The sequence below is a fragment of the Callorhinus ursinus genome, unplaced genomic scaffold (assembly GCF_003265705.2).
Source record: "Callorhinus ursinus isolate GAN/ISIS: 27379988/994484 unplaced genomic scaffold, GSC_fseal_2.0 scaffold69, whole genome shotgun sequence".
Lineage (NCBI taxonomy): Eukaryota > Metazoa > Chordata > Mammalia > Carnivora > Otariidae > Callorhinus > Callorhinus ursinus.
In genome coordinates, this window is record NW_027397131.1 from 1,571,305 (window position 1) to 1,594,078 (window position 22,774).

A 22,774-nucleotide genomic window follows, 5' to 3' on the forward strand; every position below is an offset into this window, starting at 1 on the left:
AGATTTGTGAACAAATGCCTATTTAAAAAGGAAAAAAAAAACACCTTTATGATGATAACGCAAAAACCTTATGATCTCCTTCCACTTAATGAAGAGTAAATCATGCCATATAGTTAATGAACTTACCTGTGTGTGAGCAGCTTCATGTGAAAATCTAGTAACTATGCTGCAAGAACCGTATGAAATGTTTCTGCGTCCTCAACATCGCTGAAGTATTCATTTATTGTGTCTGACACCGTGTGCAAGCCTTGTGTGGAAGCAGTCTACCTTTACATGGGCATAATGATGAAGTTTTCTTACCGTTTTATGACCTTGCTTTCAAAGAATTACATTACCATTCGGTACGCCTCTCCCGTAAACGGGAGAAACCACGTATTAGTCTATCATCACAGGTGTGTTTTTTAAGATGTAACAATGTTTCCAACACTGTATTATGAATATGACTGTAATACTATACAACATAAACATTCTATAATGAATGAGTCATACATTAGTGTTTAGGCTAGTCTACCATAAAGCAACCATATTGCTGCTTCTTTGCTTTCAGTGCATGAATTGTTTGTTATACCTGCAAATGAGTTTTCTTCACATTTTCATTTTTGATGTCTCATGTCAGTAACACATGTAACATCTACAGTACTGATGTCAGTAGTAACAGACAATTCATCCCATAAACAGACAACAGAAACCTTAACCTATATAGAGTTGACAAATACAGGACAGTATGCTAAACATATTTTCTCTTTCTTCTGATTTTATTTATTTTTTCTAGCTTATGGTTATATAAGAATACAGTATATAATCATGCAACATACACAGTATGTGTAATCAACTGTTTATGTTATTGTTAAGGCTTCTGGTCTACAGAATATCAGTAATTAAGTTTTGGATGAGGGGGAAGTTTAGGCAGACTTTCGACTATTTAGGAGGCTGGCACTTGTAAGCCTCAAGTTGTTCAAGACTCAACTGTATTTTCCACATTTTCTATGCTGAACATGTTTTTTGTCAATGAGTATTTGTGGAAACTTTCTGTTAACAATTTTCTACTTGTAAAAGTAACATATTCTCAGGGAAGTGTGTGGGGGGAAAAAGCTTTTAATATTTTGTTTAAAATGCTATGGCATTCTATTAACCATACTGGGTGCTTTAAAAAAATTCTAAGTGAGAAAAACAATGGTCTAAAAAATAATAATAGGGGCAACCTGGGTGGCTCAGTCGTTAAGTGTCTGCCTTCGGCTCAGGTCATGATCCCAGGGTCCTGGGATCGAGCCCTACATTGGGCTCCTTGCTCAGCGGGAAGCCTGCTTCTCCCTCTCCCACTCCCCCTACTTGTGTTCTTGTTCTCACTGTGTCTGTCAAATAAATAAATAAAATCTTTAAAAAAATAAAAAATAATGACAATGTGATTCAATCAGAATTCTATTCTGATATGATGTTTTAAAATTTTTTAAACAAAAAAGCAAAAACAAAATAACTGGGCCTTTCTACCTTAGATAAGCTAACTTTTTTATTCATAAACAAACCCCCATTCATTCAGAAAGTCAGAAGTCCTTTCCAAATCAACATATTGAATAAGAACTCTTTTGAACAACCCTACCCCTCTGAAATGCCATTTGTACTAAGCTTAAAATTAGAAAACTTTCCTCTTTAGATATTCATTCTACAATTAGTTAAGATCTTTTTTTAAATATTTATTTATTAGAGAGAAAGAGAGAGAAAAATCTCTAAGCAGACTCCAGGCTGAGTGCAGAGCCCAGGGTAGGGCTTGATCCCAGGACCCTGAGATCATGATCTGAGCTGAAATCAAGAGTCAGACGCTTAGGGATGCCTGGGTGGCTCAGTCGGTTAAGCATCTGCCTTTGGCTCAGGTCATGATTCTGGGGTCCTGGGATCGAGTCCTACCTGATATCACACTCCTTGCTCAAAAGGGAGCCTGCTTCTCCCTCTGCTTGCCGCTCCCCCTGCTTGTGCTCTCTCTGACAAATAAAGAAAATCTTTAAAAAAAAAAAAGTCAGATTAACCAACTGAGCCACCCAGGCGCCCCAGCTAAAATCCCTTTTTATTAACAGTGGTTCAGGAGGCTCAGTGCATGTTTGTATTATGTGGCTAACATGAGCAGTTCTATACCAAGGGAAGAGCACAGAATAGAACGTAACTTTCAGGTTCTCTTGGTTCAGTTTGAGGAAGCGATATTTTTTCCCTGCCCTCTGATATCCCCTAAGGATCTCCTTAATTCAATTAGACAAACACTACTGAATATCTCCTATGTACCCTGCCACTTTTATAATCAGAAAATCATCTTTGGATAAACGTATTTTCAAAAACTAGGTAGGCCCTCCCCAAACACAGAAGAAATGTAAACCGTTGGTGAAACAAAATTTAAAGGTACCAGAACTGCTTAGGAGTTCAGGAAAAAGACAAGTTCAGATTTAAATTATTTTTGGCATGCAAAGGGAAGGCCAACTGGTTTCCCATTGGCCAGACCTGCTTACTCTCTGTGAGTTAATGCTCAGGAAAGGCCCTAGAAGTCTCTAAGGAACACATTTGGTGATCTGAGATCTAGGAGTACCTAAGAAAAAACAGAAGTTTCTGCATGCCATGTCTGGGACACTGAGAGCAGTTCACTGAGTTTTAATTTCTGAAGTACTCTTCTCTTATCCAACTTATGTATTTTGGACTATGGTGCTTTGAGAGGGGCACAATACTTTATTTTATACACAGTTCAAGTCTCCACAAGAAAATCCTTCTAACCGTTATCAAAAAATATTAAGAAACTGTCTCACCTGCTCAGACTGCGTGAGCTTCATGGCTTCAGAAAGATATGCTGGTTAAAAAAAAAAAGGCACATTAATATGACAGTCATAATCTTGTAATCAACAGGTCAAAGGAAGAGTTTTAGTACTCCTACGACAAAAAGAACTGGTTTTAGAAGCAATTCTGCTACACAGTTATCCTGTTCCTGAACAGAAACAAGGTGGGGATTTTAAGACAGGATTCCTAACTTCTCCAAGAAAGAAGTCAGTGGTAACCAACTGTAGATATTCTCTACCCCATTTTGAAGGGGTTTGTTCTTCAAAATCCTTGTAGATTTCATAATTAAGAAAGTAAAGATGGCCTAATTAGAAATATAGGATCAGGAAGGATTAAAATTAAGCAGGAACCTATCAAAACCCTACTACTCATTTTGATCACAAAAATATCAAGAGACTGATGATTAGTGTCTTTTTACCCACATGAATACCTGGACTATATCATTTTAGCCTCCTACAGAACTTTTATTGAATTATTTCTGAGCTATCCCATCAACCTACCATGAATCAGGTAGTTAAGAGCCATAAGAACCTGTTGACTTATTTATTGTAAGCAAGTTGCTGAGGACAGTATAATGTCTTTTATGAAGACCATTAATCATCAGTAATACATTTCTCTCTGACCTTAGGATCAGTTTCTGGGTGACTTAATTTACTTGGATTTAAAAAGTCACTGTAAAAATCCCTAATTTTCCTCTCTGAGCTACCTTCTAGAAAGCTCAAAGCCAAGTTCTCCTATCAAATAAGCAAGAACTCATGGTGCACTTTGTGAACTATGCTTCCAGGCACTCCTCATTTTATCTTTCTGTGGCTTCCCCATCTGCTTATTTTTAATTACATTTTATATTTTGCTATATTCCTCTCTAAGGCCTTTTATATACTGTGGAACAAAACAGGGTATAAATGACAAGTAATATAATAATAGATCACGCACAGTCTCCATTTTTTATTTCTTGCTTACTATAAACTTTTCAGTGTCTCTCATCCCTACATTAAGTTCCTTTTTGCCTTTTTGCAGATACTACAAGGCAATGTTTCTGTCTTCTTAATTCAAATATTTTAAATGATTTTGTTGTCTGCCAGGTTCTATCATAGTCTTTAAGATACAGATTAACTGGATGGTCTCTCCCCAACAGAAAACAGTTGGTTCTACAGCCTTTGCTCTAGCCATACAAAAATTTTTCTCAACTTTTGCCCTTTATTCCTATAGTAAATCTGAACTACCCTAAACTACCTATTATGTCTGCATACATTTGTGTCCCTGTGTGAACTATAGTTTGCTTTAAATCCACTTTATAAACAAATGGAACAGTTTCATAAAACCAGGCTTAAACCAACTGGACTGCCCTTGTAGAACCTTGAAATCCTAACATGACAGCAGAGGATACCCAAGGACACTGAGTCCCCAAGTACAAAAGAATCAAACAAGAGTCACACTGTCACTTAAACCATGTCCCCTGCTTCAATTTAAAATTTGGGTCTTGGGGCGCCTGGGTGGCTCAGTCGGTTAAGCATCTGCCTTCGGTTCGGGTCATGATCCCGGGGTCCTGGGATCGAGCCCCGTGTCAGGCTCCCTGCTAATAAGCAGGGAGTCTGCTTCTCCCTCTCCCTCTGCCTGCTGCTTCTCCTGCTTGTACACTCTCTTTCTCTCTGTCAAAAATAAAATCTTAAAAAAAAATAAAATAAAAAATAAAAAAATAAAATAAAATAAAATAAAATTTGGGTATTAAGGGGTACTTAGCTGGCTTAGTCAGTAGTGTGTGACTCTTGGATCGCAGGATTTTAAGTTCAGCCCCACGTTTGGTGTAAATCACTTAAAAACAAAAATCTTAAAAATATGTACTCATAAATAAAATAAATTTGCTCTTTTCACTATTTGTGAAAAAAACTTAGGGAAGTGGACTGTGTAAGACTACAAGTAAGAATTCTAACGACTGAGCCACCAGGCACCCCTAACCACGCCAATTTTCAAACTAGCATTACATTCACAACTCCACTCTAAAACACAAGGCTATTTTTTTTTTTAAAGATTTTATTTATTTGACAGAGAGAGACACAGCGAGAGAGGGAACACAAGCAGGGGGAGTTGGAGAGGGAGAAGTAGCCTTCCCGCTGAGCAGGGGGCCCATTGCGGGACTCCATCAATCCCAAGAATCGATCCCAAGAATCATGGCCTAAGCCGAAGGCAGACACTTAACAACTGAGCCACTCAGGCGCCCCACAAGGCTATTTTTAACCAAGTCTGAACTCCAAATCAAATCAGCTCAGTGGGATTAACTAATCACACTTAAATTCTATCTCCCTCATTAGAGCTAATGGGATCCAAAAGGCTGCCTTTATCTTTTCTACTCCTGAGAATGTGGCAGACTGCAGATACTGAGAAAGTAGGAAGGGGCGTGTAAAGCCCAACATCAATCTTAACTCCTCAAATAAAGACAGGGATGTAGAGGGTATCTGGGTGGCTCAGTCGGTTAAGTGTCTGCCTTCGGCTCAGGTCCTGATCCTGGGGTCCCAGGACGGAGTCCCACATCGGGCTCCCTGCTTCTCCCTCTGACCCTCCTCCCTCTTGTGCTCTCTCTCTCAAATAAATAAATAAAATCTTTAAAAAAAAAAAAAAGACAGGGATGTAAGTTAGGAATTAAGGAGACCTTTCTCCCTTTTATATACTCAATCTCCTACTGCTCAATGCACAACATATGCTGGTCACTCCATTGTATTATATTTTATATACATGTAACCACAACCACTGTGGGTTATTTAATCAAAGGTATGATTTCAGTGGCATTCATGCACAACATTTTTTTTTAAAACATTTTCTTTATTTGACAGAGAGAGAGAGAGAGAGAGGGAGTACAAGCAGGGGTAGTGGCAGGCAGAGGGAGAAACAAGCTGCCCACTGAGCAGGGGCTTGATCCCAAGACCCTGGGATTATGACCTGAGCTGAAGGCAGACCCTTAACTGCCAAAGCCACCCAGGCGCCCTACACAACACTGTTTTTGTTTTTTTTTTAAATAGTGTAGTACATTGTCTTTTCTGTAAGGTGACTATAAATTTAACAATTTGATTCACAACAAAATATGGTTTATGAAAGATTTAAAGAGCACTAGCTGCCAAGTTTAATTTTGTATAAAGGTCTCCATGAAACTCACCATAAAAATTCACAAAGACTTACAGGGTACATATTGGGCCCCCAGCCTTACTGCTGAAGGGGTACACTTCAGTGGCAAAACTAATTCTTTTAAAAATAAGACTTGAAATTTTCTCTGAAAATCACAGGCGTGTAGGCAAAAATCACTGACATAAAAGAACTTAGTCAAACCAGTATCCACCATGTGGTCTGTATTCCAGCACTAAGGCAACACTGGAGGGTACACTCTGCCAAGAAACAACATGGTTTTAATCATTACAGTGGCCTAGAAGGAAAAAAAATAGTGTCTTCCTCGCTCTAAGAAAGGTGGCCTATTTTGAATGTAGCATGAGTAAAACACTCCCTCCCCGAAGTTTTTAGGTTCGTTAATCAGCCAACAGAAACCAGTCTTTACAAAACAGACCCCAAAAATCTATTTCTGAGTTCAACATATGCTAAACTGCAACTGACTGGGATAAAATAACTGTTTGATAAGAAGTCATTAATTCTAAACTTCATATCTAAAAGAAAGCGATCATCAGCATGATACCATAGGCATGAACGTACAGATGAAATATTCAGAAAGAAGCTAAACAAAGAGTATTACCAGCATCTCAGAAAACAAATTCAGTGAAAACTAATCAGTTAAAATTTAGTTATTACTTTCATAACCCAAAACGGCTATTTGAAATTCATTTTCCATAACAACTAAGATAAAGTGGTAGACTTCTTGCAATCACTTCTACCTTTAGGAATCTTTGGATTCAGAAAGCTGTGTCCACAGTCATTTACCAGTATGGCATATGCAACCTTCATGGTTTAGGAAGACTAGATTAGGAGGAACTACGAAATCCAACATACTCACATGAAAAGTAATCCAAACCGATATTCTGGTGGGTCAGTAGTGTCAACCTTGTATATGCAGGGCAACACCACATCATTACTACTGTGACTTTCGTTCTGAATAAATTGTTGAGATGGCTGGAGAAAAGAAACTGCCCTCCAGTTTTAGACTCAGTATTTCTTTAGAAGAATACTCACCTGAAGCCTTTTTGTGACAAGAAATAGCCTCTTCGTATTTCCCTGCAGCTAATAAACGATCTGCTCGTCTGCTCTGTTGATGAGCCTAGAAGAAAAACATTCCCAAATTCCTCTGAATTATATAAAAAGATATGACTTAAAAAATTTTTTGGGGGGCGCCTGGGTGGCTCAGTCGGTTAAGCGGCTGCCTTCAGCTCGGGTCATGATCCCAGAGTCCTGGGATCAAGCCCCACGTTGGGCTCTCTGCTCAGTGGAAAGCCTGCTTCTCCCTCTCCCTCTGCCTGCCTCTCTGCCTACTTGTGCTCTCTCTCTCTCTGTCAAATAAATAAATAAAATCTTTAAAAAAAAATTTTTTTTTTGGACAAGATAAATGATGCCCTTTTTTCCCACACATCAAACCATTACAGCTATATCGGTAAGAAATCTAATGGATAGCTCCTTGAGGTGTAGCATCTGAAAGGATTGGCAACTTTTCTCAACTCTACCAATAAACCATTCGTTTCACACCAGGCACTTAACTACTTCAGTGACTCACATTCTTCCACTCTTCAGAGATTAACCAAGAGTTATAATCACAGATTGTTACCTAAAATGTATATTGAATTGATTTTTAACAACCTTTCAAAACAAGTCATCTTGTGGATCCTTTCACTAGTTTGTATTGTTCAAGAACTAAAATCAGGAAATTTCCAGAAAAGTCAAGCTTCTCTTACATCAACTCATTCTTCCCTTCCAACATTACAGTTACTATTTGTTTTTAAGATAAAAATTTGCACACTGTACAGTTGAAGAATTAACTATACAAAAAATTTTTTTAAGATTTTATTTTTTTATTTGACAGAGAGAGACAAAGCGAGAGAGGGATTGCAAGCAGGGGGAGTGGGAGAGGGAGAAGCAGGCTTCCCGCTGAGCAGGGAGCCCGGTGCGGGGCTCGATCCCAGGACCCAGGGATCATGACCTGAGCCGAAGGCAGAATGAGCCACCCAGGCGCCCCTGACTATACAAATATTTAATATTACAGGGATTTCTTTTTCAGGTACCACTGACCAAAACAACAAACTCAGAACTTCTGAAAGCAAATGACTAAAGTGCCCCCGAATGTAAAGGAAAATCAATTAATAAGTAGTAACTGGCCTCTTCGCATCTGTGCTACACTTTCTAAGTTCCTACAACTTTATATATTTCCCTTTCTGACATAAGGACGTCCAGCAGACCCCTGGGGCCACATATCTCACCTAAGGTTATACAATTAGCAGCAAAGAAGAAAGAAATGATCAACTCATAATTCTTCTAACTAGTGTAGTTTTCCTCACAAACTCACAGATGATTTAGCAAAGCTTCTTAAGAAAGAGGTGAAAAGCACTGCACACATGTCCGCAGCAGCGTTAGTCACAGCAGTCAGAACATGGAATCAAGAGATCAGCGGAGGAACAAAATGCAGTACAGACACACACACACACACACACACACACACACGGGAATTCGTATTCAGCCTTGCAAAGGAAGGAAATTCCAACACATGCTACAACATGGATGAACTCCGAGAACATTATGCTAATAATAAAATAGAAAATAAGCCAGTTACCAAAGACAAATACGTATGATCCCACTTATATGGGTACCTAATGTAGTCAAACTCATAAAAACAGAAAGTGAAATAGTGGTTGACAGGGGGTGGCAGGAGAGAAAAGTGAGGAGTTGTTGAAGGTGTAGAGTTTCAGTTTTGCAAGGTGAAAGGTTCTGGAGACCTGTTGCACAACAAGTGAATATACTTGCTACTATACTGTGTACTTAAAAATTATAGAGCATAGTTTATGCTATGTGTGCTTTACCACAATTTAAAAAAATTTTAAGTTTATTTATTTTTCCAGTAATCTCTATACCAAATGTGGGGCTTGAACTCAGGACCCCGAGATCAAGAGTCACATGCTCTTCCAACTGAGCCAGCCAGCCAGGCACCCCTTTACCTCAATGTTTTAAGAAGGCAAAAAGCAAATCTGTACCGTCAGGTGTAAAGTGACTTAACTTGAATGTTTTTCAAAAACTGTGCCACAGATGCCTCACAAAAATACTTCAGAGAATCAGTTTTGCAACGGAGATTAGAAATATTCTGGGCATGTTTGCAAATTATGCTCAATCTAAAACAGAGGTGAAGACAAAAGTAGAAAACAGCACTCCTGGCAATGCTTGCTGTTTACATTTCCCTTCTATTTTTGTAAGCAACACTCTTTAAAAGCAAGATCATCTGGGCGCCTGGGTGGCTCAGTCGTTAAGCGTCTGCCTTCGGCTCAGGTCATGATCCCAGGTTCCTGGGATTGAGTCCCACATCGGGCTCCCTGCTCCGCGGGAAGCCTGCTTCTCCCTCTCCCACTCCCCCTGCTTGTGTTCCTGCTCTCGCTATCTCTCTCTGTCAAATAAATAAAATCTTTAAAAAAAAAAAAGCAAGATTATCCATTTCAACTGTTTCAGAGGCTTTTTATTCTTCAAATAATAACTAAACTTTCTCCCCTAAGCCTCAATTTATTCCTGAAAATAATAATGGGTAAAAGAAATGACTATATGTTCTGAACACAGGAGTATTTTACAGTACCCAGAAATGATACAGATCTTTTGGGAAGAGACTACACATGAAGAAAGCTAAATTATGATCAACACAATTTCTCTAAGTAATGTTTTCTGATAATGTAGTTAAAGCAAGTGGCACTCTATCAACAAGGCTCTAAGTCTTTTTCTAAAAGGAAAAAAGGGGTCAATCTTTAGGTGCCTTAACCTTTCTGAGCTTTGTAAGAAAAGCCATACATAAGAGACAAACCTGCTCTGAAATTCCAAACTACCTCCTAACTATGCATGGCAAAGTGCAGATCCATCCCTACCATGAACCCAGGGCTCTGGACTCAAGTTTTGGCTTTCCCACTAACTAGTTAAATTACTTCATCCTTCAGGCTCTGTAAAATGATAGATATGGACCAGACTGGTGCTTAAGTTTTAATGGAATACAAATCACCTGGGGATCTGGTTAAAATGCAGACTGATTCTGTAGGTCTAGAGCAGGTGCAGGTGAAGCAGCTGGCTCCTGGACACACACTGAGAAGCAGGGATGAGATGCTCTCTGAGGTCACCTTGCTCTGATGCTGCATCTGTGTCTCTGATGACATTAACCACTTTCTACTTCGTACTATACTTATGAAGCTCCCTAATTCAACTTCAAGCTCCACAGTAACAGAATAAATTGTTTCTTGAACACCAAAGAAAAAGTTCTCCAGTGGTGAGAACAGTATCTCCTACTCCTCTTGAACTCACTAAAACCTCCCCATGTAAAGTCCAATCTCTGATCACTCTGCCAATTCAGGAGTCACAGCTCATTTAAAAACAGACACCTGGGGTGCCTGGGTGGTTCAGTCGTTAAGCGTCTGCCTTCGGCTCAGGTCATGATCCCAGGGTCCTGGAATCGAGCCCCACATCGGGCTCCCTGCTCAGAGGGGAACCTGCTTCTCCCTCTCCCACTCCCCCTGCTTGTGTTCCCTCTCTCACTGTGTCTCCGTCAAATAAATAAATAAAATCTTTAAAAATAAATAAGTAAATAAATAAAAACACACACACCTACTCTAGGTCATTTGGCATCACAGCAATCAAATTCCCTATTAAAAAAAAAAATACAGTTCCTACTAAGTTCTTGTTAGACACCCAGCAAGCCCAGACTCCATACAGAGCTTGACTGCTTAGGTTCAACTCTCAGCTTGAACATTTACTAGACACATGAAATTGACTTTCTTAACTTTCTGCCTCAGTTTTCCCATCTCTAAAATGAGAGTATTGTAAAAATTAAACTAGTTAAAAGACAACAGAAGTCTTGGTGGTACTTGCCATCAAGTTCACAATGTAGTTGGGGAGACTAAACTGTTTTTTTTTTCCTAGCTGAAGATATTATAGGAAATTTATTTTGGTAATACTTCTTATTTATTTATTTATTATTGATACTTCTTTTTTTTTTTTTAAAGTAGGCTCCATGCTGGGGCTTGAACTCACAACCCTGCGATCAAGAGTCGGACACTTAACCTACTAAGCCACCCAGGCACCCCAATACTTCTTATTTTTAAAACAATTTTTAGGGCGCCTGGGTGGCTAGTTGGTTAAGCGACTGCCTTTGGCTCAGGTCATGATCCTGGAGTCCCGGGATCGAGTCCCGCATCAGGCGCCCTGCCCAGCAGGGAGTCTGCTTCTCCCTCTGACCCTCTTCCCTCTCATGCTCTCTATCTCTCATTCTCTCAAATAAATAAATAAAATCTTTAAAAAAAACCAATTTTTAAAGATCCTGTTAAGTTAAAATTAATCTCTTTACTGTTCTTGGTAGAATCACAGCCATTAAACATACTAAGTCTATAAATAAGTTTCTTTGGTAATTCAAAATAAAACAGGAACAAGAAGCAACTGAAATGGAAATACTGGTTGAGAGATTCTAAAAGCAGTCTGGGCAGTGATATATTTTAATTCTGATAACATGGGGGGGTTTTTGGCCAAGTATTTCAAAATGCACTGATTTATGGAAAAGGCTGTTATCTCAATATTTCATATTCATTAAGAAAGGGTAAAGACACTCCAGGTCTTTATGAATGGTTTCACTAACAAGTCAAAAAATGTTTAAGCCAAGAATGCATCTATTTTGGCTACTAAACCAAACAAATTAAGCTTAAATTTTATTTATCTTTTTCTTAAAGTATCAATCCTGGCCAGGAAACTGTTAGGCAGAAAAGGCAACATAACACTCTTCAAGAGCTTCAACTCCATTAACCCATCTTCATCTCCCTTGCTGATAAGACAAATGAGCTAAATTTTTTGTCTGTTTTAACCCTCTGGATTTCTTATAAAAGTGTATATAAATCTTTCATAAAAATCAGTGTTTTCCAAAACAACAGAAACAGACTCATAAACACAGAGAACTGGTGGCGGCCAGAAGGAAGAGGGGTGGGCTGATGAACAAAATAGGTGAAGAGAATTAAAAGATACAAACTTCCAGTTATAAAATAAGTCACAGAGATGAAAAGTACACTATAGTCAATAACAACATAACAATGTTGTGTGGTGACAGATGGTGACTATTTATGGTGAGCACTGAGTAATGTATAGAATTGTTAAATCACTATGTTGTACACCTGAAATTAATATATAACACTATGTCAACTATACTTCAAAATAAAAATAAAAAATTAGTCTTTTCTGTCCTGATTATCTTTCCCATTCTGATACATCACAGTTAACTAATCATTAGTAGTTGCTTCCCACAGGATATTTTCTTTTCTAATTCAGGTATAGTTGACATGTATATTCGTTTCAGGTGTACATGACTTGATATTTGTGTATATTGGAAAATGATCACTACAATAATTTAACATCATACACCATACATTATTACAAAAAACTTTTTTTTTTTTTAAGAGGTGGGGAGCAGAGGGAGAGGGAGAGAGAGCATCTTAAGCATGACCGTGAGATCATGACCTAAGCTGAAATCAAGAGTCGGATACTTAACCAACTGAGCCACCCCACTGCCCCAAAACTTTTTCTTCAGATGAAGACTTTTAAGATCTACTATCTTTGCAACTTTCAAATACGCAATACAGTGTTATTAGCAACAGTCACCATGCTATACATTATATCCCAGGACTTATTTATAACTACAAGTTTGTACCTTCTGACCTCCTCCATCTATTCTGACCACCTCCTCATCGCCACTTAAGGCAACTATCAATCTGTCCTATGAGCTTGGTTTTTGGTTTTTTTCTCTTTGCCTTTTAAGTTCCATATGTAAGTAAAATCACACATTATCTGTCTTTCTCTGACTTCACATAGCATAAAGCCGCCTGTGTCCATTCATTTTGCCATAAATGGGAAGATTTCATTTTGTGTGTGTGTGTGTGTGTGTGTGTGTGTGTGTGTGTGTGGCTAAATAATATCCCAATGTATAAGTACCACATCTTTATCCATTCATCCATCAATGGAAACTTAGGCTGTTTCCGTATCTTGGCTATTACAAATAATGCTTCAATGAACATGGGGTCCATAGATCTTTTCAAGTTAGTGTTTTCATTTTCTTCAAATACCCAGAAGTGGAACTGTTGGATCATAAGGTAGTTCTATTCTTAATTTTTTGAAGAACCTCCATACTGTTTTCCACAGTGGCTGCACCAATTTGCATTCCCACCAGTAGTGCACAAGGGTTCTCTTTTTTTCACATCCTAGCCAACAATTGTCACTTCTAGTCTTTTTGATATTAGCCATTCTAACATGGGTAAGATGTATCTCACTGTGGGTCTGATGTGCATTTCCTGATGATCAATGATGTTGAGTATCTTTTCATGTACCAGTTGGCCATCCACATGTCTCCTATAGAAAAACGTCTATTTGGGGTGCTTGGGTGGCTCAGTCGGTTAAGTGTCTGCCTTCATCTCAGGTTATGATCTCAGGGTGCTGGGACTGAGTTCTGCGTCGGGCTCCCCGCTCAGGAGGGTATCCTACTTCTCCATCACTCATGCTCTCTTCCTCTAATAAATAAAACCTTAAAAAAAAAAAAAAGGGAATAATGTCTACTCAAATCCTCTGCCCATTTTTTTTTAAAGATTTTATTTATTCATTTGACAGAGAGAGAGAGCACAAGCAGGGGGAGTGGCAGGCAGGAGAGGGAGAAGCAGGCTCCCTGAGGAGCAGGGAGCCCGATGAGGGGCTCGATCCCAGGACCCTGGGACCATGACCTGAGCCAAAGGTAGACGCTTAACAAACTGAGCCACCCAGGTGCCCCCCTCTGCCCATTTTTTAATTGGACTGTTTGCTTTTCTGCTATTGAGTTATATGAATTCTTGATACATTTTAGACATTAACACCTTATCAGATGTATGATTTGCAAATATTTTCTCCCATTTATTTTGTCGATGATTTCCTTTGCTGTGCAGCTTATTAGTTTGATGTGGTCCCACACAATTATATTTTCTTGATATTCTTTGTTGATTCAGTTATTTTCTTTGCTTCTCTATCAACTGTAGTAAGCAGATTCTGATGTAGCTCCCAATGACCCCTGCCTTCTGGTATTCACACGCTTATGTAATCTCTTCCCCTCTAATGTGTGCTAAACCTAGTGACTTGCATCTAAGGGAACAAAATATAGCAAAGGTGGTGGATGTTGCTTCTATGATTAGTTTACAAAAGACTGTCACTTTCATCTTGGTAGCACTTTCTCTCCCTTGCTCACTTTAATGACGCCACCAGTCCTGTTGTGAACTGCCCTATGGAAAGGCTCACATGGAAGAAACTGAGGGTAGTCTGCCAACAACCAGCAAGGAACTGAATCCAAAAGCTGATTACAAAGCCTTCAAGGAATTAAATCCTACCATCAACCATGTGAGTGAGCACGGAAGTAGCTCCTGCCCCCGTGGAACCTTCAAATGGGACTGCAGCCCCAGATGACACCTTGAGGGCAGTCTTGAGAGACCCTGTAGCAAAAGACCCAACTAAGCCATGCCCTTATTCCTGCCTCAGAGAAATTGTGAAAAAACAAATATGTGTTATTTTAAGCTCCTAAATCTTGGAATACTTCACTGAATAAGTCACATACTAATAGTATGGCATCTTTGTCTTTCATTATAAGCTGCCTCAAACTCTTAGAAAAAAATTTTTTTAAGTAAACTCTACACCCAATGTGGGACTTCAACTCACAACCCAAGATCAAGAATCACATGCTCTACTGACTGAGCCATCCAGGCACCCCTAGAAATAGATGTTTAAATAGGGAAAGCAGTGACTGGCCAATCTTCATGAGGTTGTGATACTCATCACTGAGTAGCGAGTATTAGATTTCATGATACTACAATCTCATATTAAAGTACTTTCTGGCATTTAGGGTTTACAATAAACTGATGTAATTTTGTTGAGAACCTCTTGAATTCTCATGGAGATTTAGATTTATGATCCAGCTATGAGGGAGTAGCTAGCATTGGCTTACCTCCAGCTGTAGACAATTACAAAGCTGGATACAATATATAAAAAAAAGTTTATAGACACTGAACAAAAAAGTAACAGAAGGCTACATTTTCAAGAAAAGGGAAAAGCACAAGGTGAGAACTACATTCACCTGGCTTTCTTTCTGAGAGCGCTTTCCAAAATGTATTGCAGAAAAATAAAACCCCCAAGCAGACGGCAGTATCTAATTGGGAAGGAGGGATGGGGACTGGAGTCAAAAGGCTGGAATTTGAGGAGGGTCCAGGATTGGAGGGAACTGCAGTGAAGAAGACAACCTAAAAATAGGCATAAAAAATCCTCTCAGGGGACACCTGGGTGGCTCAGTCGGTTAAGCGTCTGCCTTCGGCTTAGGTCATGATCCCAGGGTCCTGGGATCGAGCCCCACATCGGGCTCCCTGCTCAGCAGGGAGACTGCTTCTTCCCCTGCTTGTGCTCTCTGTCTCTCTCTGACAAATAAATTAAAAAAAATTTTTTTTAAATCCTCTCAGGTCCTTACCAAATGCCTAAGCTGCACGTGCAAAGGGTATAACTCCAGGAGGCCTAGCAGACACTGTGCAGACATTTCCAAAGCCACACAACATTGGGGAGACAGGTTGCAGTTTAGGCTGGACAGACTACAGTAAGCCTGGTGAACACCAGAGCTTTCAGTTCATACCCCAGGAAGGTCAGCCCTGGGACTAAGGATCACACTCTAGGCATTATGGGTAAAACTAAAATAGGCCCACCCTAATAAAGCCTAAAAACCAAATTTAGGACTAGATCATGGTGATCTGCCTGTATTTTAACTGCCAACGAGAACAAAATACTCCTTAGAGGAAAATTCCTATTTCAGTCTCTACAACACATCATCCACAATGCATGACATACAATAAACTTACTAAGCATGTGAAGCTGGAAAAAGTGACTGATAATAAAGAGAAAGACAACAGAAACAGACGTAGAGATAATCCATATATTGGAATTAACATCAAGGAACTCAAAGTAACTATGCTTCAGGAATTAAAGAAAATACAGAAGACACAACAGATGAAAACTAGAGATGTGGGACAAAAGTTCTGTAAGAATTGGGACCTTGTCCCATTCACTGTTGAATGCTTGAGGTCCAGAACAGTATCTGAGGAGAGAGTACTTACTCATAGTTGTTGGGTTAGCTGGATGAGGGAATGAATGCTAAGTTGCATGGAAGGATGGGAGATTGGTAAATGTTGACATAATATTACTGTATTTCAGAAAAATATCAGAATAAAACTGCATCAAAATCTAAAATAACTATACATATATACAAAGAAAGAATTGGTCCTTGATGCACTTATTTCATTCACTATTTCATCCAACAACCAATCTCCAGCGCATTTTAACCAGAATTTTCCTACTCCCTCTTGAGTACAAATGAAAGTCCAATACAACAAAATGTTCTAAAACATTTACAGAAAGTAAAACAGCTTCAGATTTAGTAGTGTCTTACTGTATGCCCTATACAAATTCCTCCCTTCCTGAATCCTCCTCAGAAACAGCCAACACTTTACACATAATCCCACTCCTCTCTGTTAACACGGCTCTTCTTCCTCAGTAATCAAACAGGATTCTTGTGGAAGTTGCCATATTCTTATATTACCTCGTCCCCTGGACACCTAAAGAATTTGTTCCACTAGATTTTCAAGCTTAGGAACAGAGAGTCTGTCAAGAAAGTTTTAAGTGGTTGTAACTAATGTGACATTCAGAAATTAACCAAATAATGTAAGTCTGCAGAGAGAAGTAGAGCAGTCAAGCCTGAAGAGGCAGAGGGAGAATCTGATTATCTGTGAGCCTCAGGTCCCATATGTTCTTAGACCCACCTACATTGTAGCCCTGCCTTTCCTGCACCTTTCTTTTGATTCCAATAAATTATCCCTTTTGGCATTAGCTAATCTTAAATGGCTTTCATCACCTGCAACCAGTGAAAATCCTAACTACAACTAGATTACTTAGTGACTGCCCCCACCAAGAAGTACCTCCTACTTCCACATACTAACTGCTTTAAAAATACAGATTCAATATTGTCTTTTTTCCCAAAGGAAAACAGTATTACCTTCTATTACTTTTCACGTATTTATTTCTGTGTCCTTGGGGAAAGCTGTACGTAAAGATGACAAGAGGAACACCATAACAAACACGATACCAAAAAGGCAGAGGAAAATGTAATGTCCTCTTGAACCCTGTGGTAGGGTCTTCAATAGAGAGCAAAGGAGAAGCTGCATTTACTCTCCCTTCCCCCAATAAATTCACTGTAAGTCTCCTACAGGCAAGTAGTATCTCCTAACAGTAAAGTAAGTACTGAATTGACCTGTCAAACTAATGTAATTATACTTACGATAACTGCTCAAGTGTTAGAGAAGTCCGAGACCTGTTTTTGATTTTAAGTCTAAGGATCAATTTCTCCCACATGCAGCTCTGCTGCATCTTTTTTCCTACTTCCTTTCCAGTGTAGCTTACTTTTCTTCAGAACCGCCACCATCTGCTGTGAAGACAAACTGTAGGATACAATCCACCAATGAGCTGTGAAATCAATTTAGTGGGTCAAAACCAGCATTTTAAAAAACCTAATAGTAAATATTAGAGTAAATATTTAAGCTCTAATAGTAAATGTTAGGGCTTAAAAAACCTAATAGGAAACATTATATAGTAAATAATAGTAAATATTACTCTAAAAGTTTTAAAAAATATTTGTAACAGTAAATATTAGGGTTTTGTTTTGGGTGAAATTTATGAGAGCCCCTGCATTTTGCACAATTTCAAGAGGCATATGCATAATGTGGCAGCTCTGCAGTAATATACACATATCTATGTGTGTACTGGTCATTACATAAAAATCTCACTGTGGATCACAGTCAAAACAAATGGGCAAACACTGATCTAACAGTAAGATCACTATTTTAATGAGAATCTTGCTTTCAAAACCCATTATCACATTTACTTGGCATTTTAATTGTTCATCAGTAAAATGGGGAAATATACAGCTACGAAAAAGATAAATAATACAGTTTACCCTTGAACAACATTGGTTCAAACTGCACAGGTCCACTTATACGTGGATTTTTTTTTTCCAGTAAATACAGTGTAGTACTGTAAAGTATTTTCCTTATGATTTTAGTATTTTCTTTTCTCTAGTTTACTGTAAGAATATGGTAAATACATACACAAAATATGTGTTAATGAACTGTTTATGTTATTGGTAAGACTTTCAGTCAACAGTAGGCTATTAAGCCTTCAGGGAGTTGGGAAAACTGGACAGCAACATGCAAAAGAATGAAACTGGACCACTTTCTTAAACACTATACACAAAAACAAATTCAAAAGGGATGGAAGACCTAAATGTGAGACAGGAAACTATCAAAATCCTAGAGAACACAGGCAGCAACCCCACTGACATCAGTCATAGCAACTTCTTACTAGACACATCTCCAGAAGCAAGGGAAACAAAAGGGAAAATGAACTACTGGGACTTCAAGTAAACAGTCAACAAAACTAAGAGGCAACCTTCAGAATGGGAGAAGATATTTGCAAATGACATATCTGAGAAAGGGTTAGTCCAAAATCTATAAAGAACTTATCAAAATCAACACCCCAAAAACAAATAATCCCAGTTAAGAAATGGGCAGAAGACATGAATAGATATTTTTCCAAAGAAGACATCCAGATGGCCAGTAGACACATGAAAAGATGCTCAACATCACTCATTATCAGGGAAATACAAGTAAAAACTACAGTGAGGTATCACCTCACACTTGTCAGAATGGCTAAAATTAACAACACAAGAAGTAACAGGGGTTGGTGGGGATGTGGAGAAAGGGGAACCCTCTTGCACTATTGGTGGAAATGCAAACTGGTGCAGCCACTCTGGAAAACAGTATGGAGGTTCCTCAAAAAGTTAAAAATAAAACTAACCTATGACCCAGCAATTGCACTACTAGGAATTTATCCAAAGGATACAAATATAGTGATTCAAAGGAATAATGCATGTCAATATTTATAGCAACATTATCACAATAGCCAAATTATGGAGAGCCCAAATGTCCATCGACTGGTGAATGGATAGAGAAGATGCGGTATATATATATATATATATATATATATATATACACACACACACACACACACACACACACACACATACACACACACACACACACATACAGTGGAGTATTAAGTCATCAAAAAGAATGAAATCTTGCCATTTGCAATGACGTGGATGGAACTAGAGAGTATTATGTTAAATGAAATAAATCAGAGAGAGACAAATATCATATGATTTCACTCATATGTGGAATTTAAGAAAAAAACCCAGATGAACATAAGGGAAAGAAAAAAGGAGGGAAGCAAACCATTAGAGAGATTCTTAACTACAGAAAACATAGAGGGTTGCTGGAGGGTAGGTGGGTGGCGGGGGGGGGGGGGTGTGGTGGACTAAGTGACAGGTATTAAGGAGGATACTTGTTATGACTGAGCAATGGGTGTTATATGTAAGTGATGAATCACTAAATTCTACTCCTGAAACTAACAGTACACTATATGTTAACTAGAATTTAAATAAAAACTTGAAACATTAATAAATAAGACTATTAGGGTCATGGAAACAGAAATATTTAAGTTTATGTAAATACTGGTAAAATAACAGAAGCATATTTAAATTATGTTCTCATGTATTAATAATATTCTTTATGGGGGGGTGCCTGGGTACCTCAGTCCGTTGAACGTTAGACTCTCTTGATTTCAGCTCGGGTCATGATCTCAGGGTCGTGGCATTAAGTCCCACATCAGGCTCTGCATTCAGCAGGGAGTCTGCGTGAGATTCACTCTCCCTCTCCCTCTGCCCGTCACCCGCCCCCCAAATAAATAAATCTTAAAAAAAATTATTTATGATTATTGTTGAATATACAGAAAATGTAGAAATAATAAAGGAATATTCAGAAATTTAAGGAAGGTATAATTTTATAAATAAAAATTGACATTATAATCACAAAAAGTCTTTGGGGAGTCAAAAGTTATACATGGAGTTTTTGACCACACAGGAGGCTGGAACCCTTAATCCTCACATTGTTCAAGGGTCAACTATAAATGTAAAGTGCCGGATGCCAATCCTAGCACTTAGTAATTGTTGGGTAAGTCTTAGTGCTCTACCACCTTTCCCCAGAGTGCTTCCATTGGGCCCAACATAGCTGTGACAGGATGAACTTGAAATTTTTTAGGGCAACAAGGAGGTGGTTTAAAACAGCCTCTTTTTTACCTTAAAAGATTTTACTGCCACCATAAGTAAGATGGGATAATTATAAAGGCTCCAGGTATGTACAAGGCCATTCTCTGGAACCCATACCTGATTCCTTGTCTTAGAAGAGAAATAACCACTCTAGAGGGAAGCTCAGTTACTCAACAAAACATTCTCGGCACTTAATAGAGCCAAACACATACAACTGTGGCCACATAGTCACATGGACCCTGTCCTTAAGAGTTTGCAGAGTAGGTAAACAAAGCATGAGCAACAGTCATGTGTAAATTAAGGTCTGACATCACTTCCCAAATAGGCAGTAAACAAATCAAAGAACTACAAATTATCTCACGCAAGTTTTGACATTTGCTACCAGCACTCACTTTGACAAAATTAAATGGAAATGCCTAAATATACTCTAAGTAACTTTACAAGTTATAATTTTTCTATATTAAGAATTGACCAAAGAAAAAAACTGATAAAACTTATTTAGTCCAAAGACTAGTTATTCCTCTGCCCCCAGCAATGGAAATAATTTAGTTTTTCTTTTGACCAATTTCAAAAACCAGAGAACTAGAACACAGTATCTGTATTATATATTTAAATGACTATTTTTGAACCAATCTCTTCTGTATCTTAAAAATCTACTGCCAGGAAATAAGCACATAAGGTCCCTACTGCAAACCTTCCATAAAAGAATCAATACTAAAGCAAAGGCACTAATGACACAGAATCCACAATTCAATATAAATAAGGACCATACTGAAATGAAAATGGTGAGTACTGTACATTAATTCAGAACTATTGTTAGAAAAGGTCATGATATTAAAATAAGCTGTGATCCACCAATCTAAGTAATTACTTAATTTCTCTCAGTCTAGGCTTATTTTTCTGTAAAACTGGGAAGCAGTTCTTCCTAAATTCCAAGGATGCTCTGAGGACACATAATTATAAACCTAGGTACTGTTATAAGTCCTTATACAACAAATCTGGACTACACTATAATGTCATTAGAAAAAGCATATATAAACTACTGGGATTTTCACAGGCACTCATTATATCATAGCACTGAGAACTATTTCTCACGTTTAGTCAACTGGAACTAAGTTGGTTAACTGCTAACATAAAAAAAAGTGATAGTCTTAAAAAAAAACAAACCATCTTTTAAAACTGAGTGACAAATTCAGAGGCCTCTCATTGGTACTTAGCAGTTAATAATTCAAGTAAATGTTAATCTCTGTCCCACTGTTATCTTCCAATAAACAGCTAGGCTAGAACTCAGATCTTTCAAATCTCAATCGGTTTAAGAATTCAAGATGCCAAATTTCTGATACTTGTCCACGTATATTTTATGGCTGGATTATGGAACTATGCTAGCCTGCTTGACAAGGCTCTCGCCCAAATTCTCCTCTATAGAAAGATAATACTACTGTCACCATTTAACTAATTTTTCCTAAACTGGTGATTCTGCGGCTCCATCTACAACTGTCACCCAGCTCCAGTCTTCTCATAAGCTACCACACAGTAGTGGGGCAGTTGGCTGGTGTTATGTTGCAGCCTCTAGCCAAATAAAGTGACGCTAACTGGAACTGAACCAATGGTCATTTTGCAAGGACACTTGAACTTTGAAGCACTCTGTAAATTGCTGGTTATTTCTAATAATATTCCTGTGAAGTTTAGTATTGAGCCATCTATTATATTTCACTGTAAACTATGTCACCTTAAAAACAAAAAAAGTGCAAGATATATCCTTGGTTTTTAAAAACTCACAAATCTTGTCCAATTCTTTTTAAGTGTAAACAACTCTTACCAATGGGGGCAGGCTCAACTTAAAACTGGGAGGCGCTTCTCAGAGCAGCTAACCTGGCATCGGTCATTTGGGAACAACAGCTATAGGTCCTAGAATCTTAGGCTTTTCAAGCGCAGCAAGCCCAAGCCTTCATTTTACAAATGAAATTTTTAATTAAGAGCTTATGGTCTGATTACTATAATAGCTTACTCTTACATTGTACTAGGTACAATGTAAGCCCTTTACACCTATTTACTCCTTTAATCCTCACAACAAACCAGAAACAAACCTCACCAGGGTGAGGTCAACTAATTTGCCCAAGGTCACAGAAATATTAAGTGACAAAGCCAGAACTGAAATACAAGCAGTCTAGCTCCTGAATCTATACTCAAACCAAGCTCTACTGCTTCTCTACAGAATGGCTTAAATGCAGCCTAGGGCTCTTCCACGACACTAGGGTTCAGAGTTCCAACCTGAGAAACTAATTCTCCCTACCTCCCTTTCTCCAATGCCACCATCGCCCACTATCGCAAATAAACTGCAAACTTGTGACTCCAAAAGTTCCTCCTGCCTGTCTACAATCTTAAGTAATCTGACTTCTGTATCCAAAATAGGTACCCTCTAAGAAACCGAAAGATGCAGTAGTCAGTAGTCAGAAAAGAACTTGTGTTGCTCGCTGCTGTTTTAATGGGAATATCTGAAATGCCAATTGCCTATGAGCGCTTTTTCTGAGAAGGGCAAACACCTACCGTATTTTCATG

The 22,774-nt window shown here is 38.4% G+C and overlaps 1 protein-coding gene across 5 annotated transcripts in view; it reads right to left on the reverse strand.

Moving 5' to 3' along the window:
- The window catches only part of NRBF2 (nuclear receptor binding factor 2), a 33,500-nt gene that overhangs the window by 9,875 nt on the left and 851 nt on the right, over positions 1 to 22,774 (reverse strand). Inside the window, exons 2-5 of one of the 5 annotated variants that reach the window (XM_073886206.1) lie at positions 19,700 to 19,782; positions 17,333 to 17,492; positions 6,979 to 7,063; positions 2,784 to 2,824 (exon numbers count right to left, since the gene is read on the reverse strand). In XM_073886206.1, the coding sequence (XP_073742307.1) occupies positions 2,784 to 2,807 (24 nt within the window). In that variant the 5' untranslated portion in view covers positions 2,808 to 2,824; positions 6,979 to 7,063; positions 17,333 to 17,492; positions 19,700 to 19,782. Of the gene's footprint in view, positions 1 to 2,783; positions 2,825 to 6,978; positions 7,064 to 13,277; positions 13,529 to 17,332; positions 17,493 to 19,699; positions 19,783 to 22,774 lie in introns of all 5 variants that reach the window. The other 4 variants (XM_025850196.2, XM_073886207.1, XM_025850195.2 and 1 more) reach the window with 4 other exon arrangements.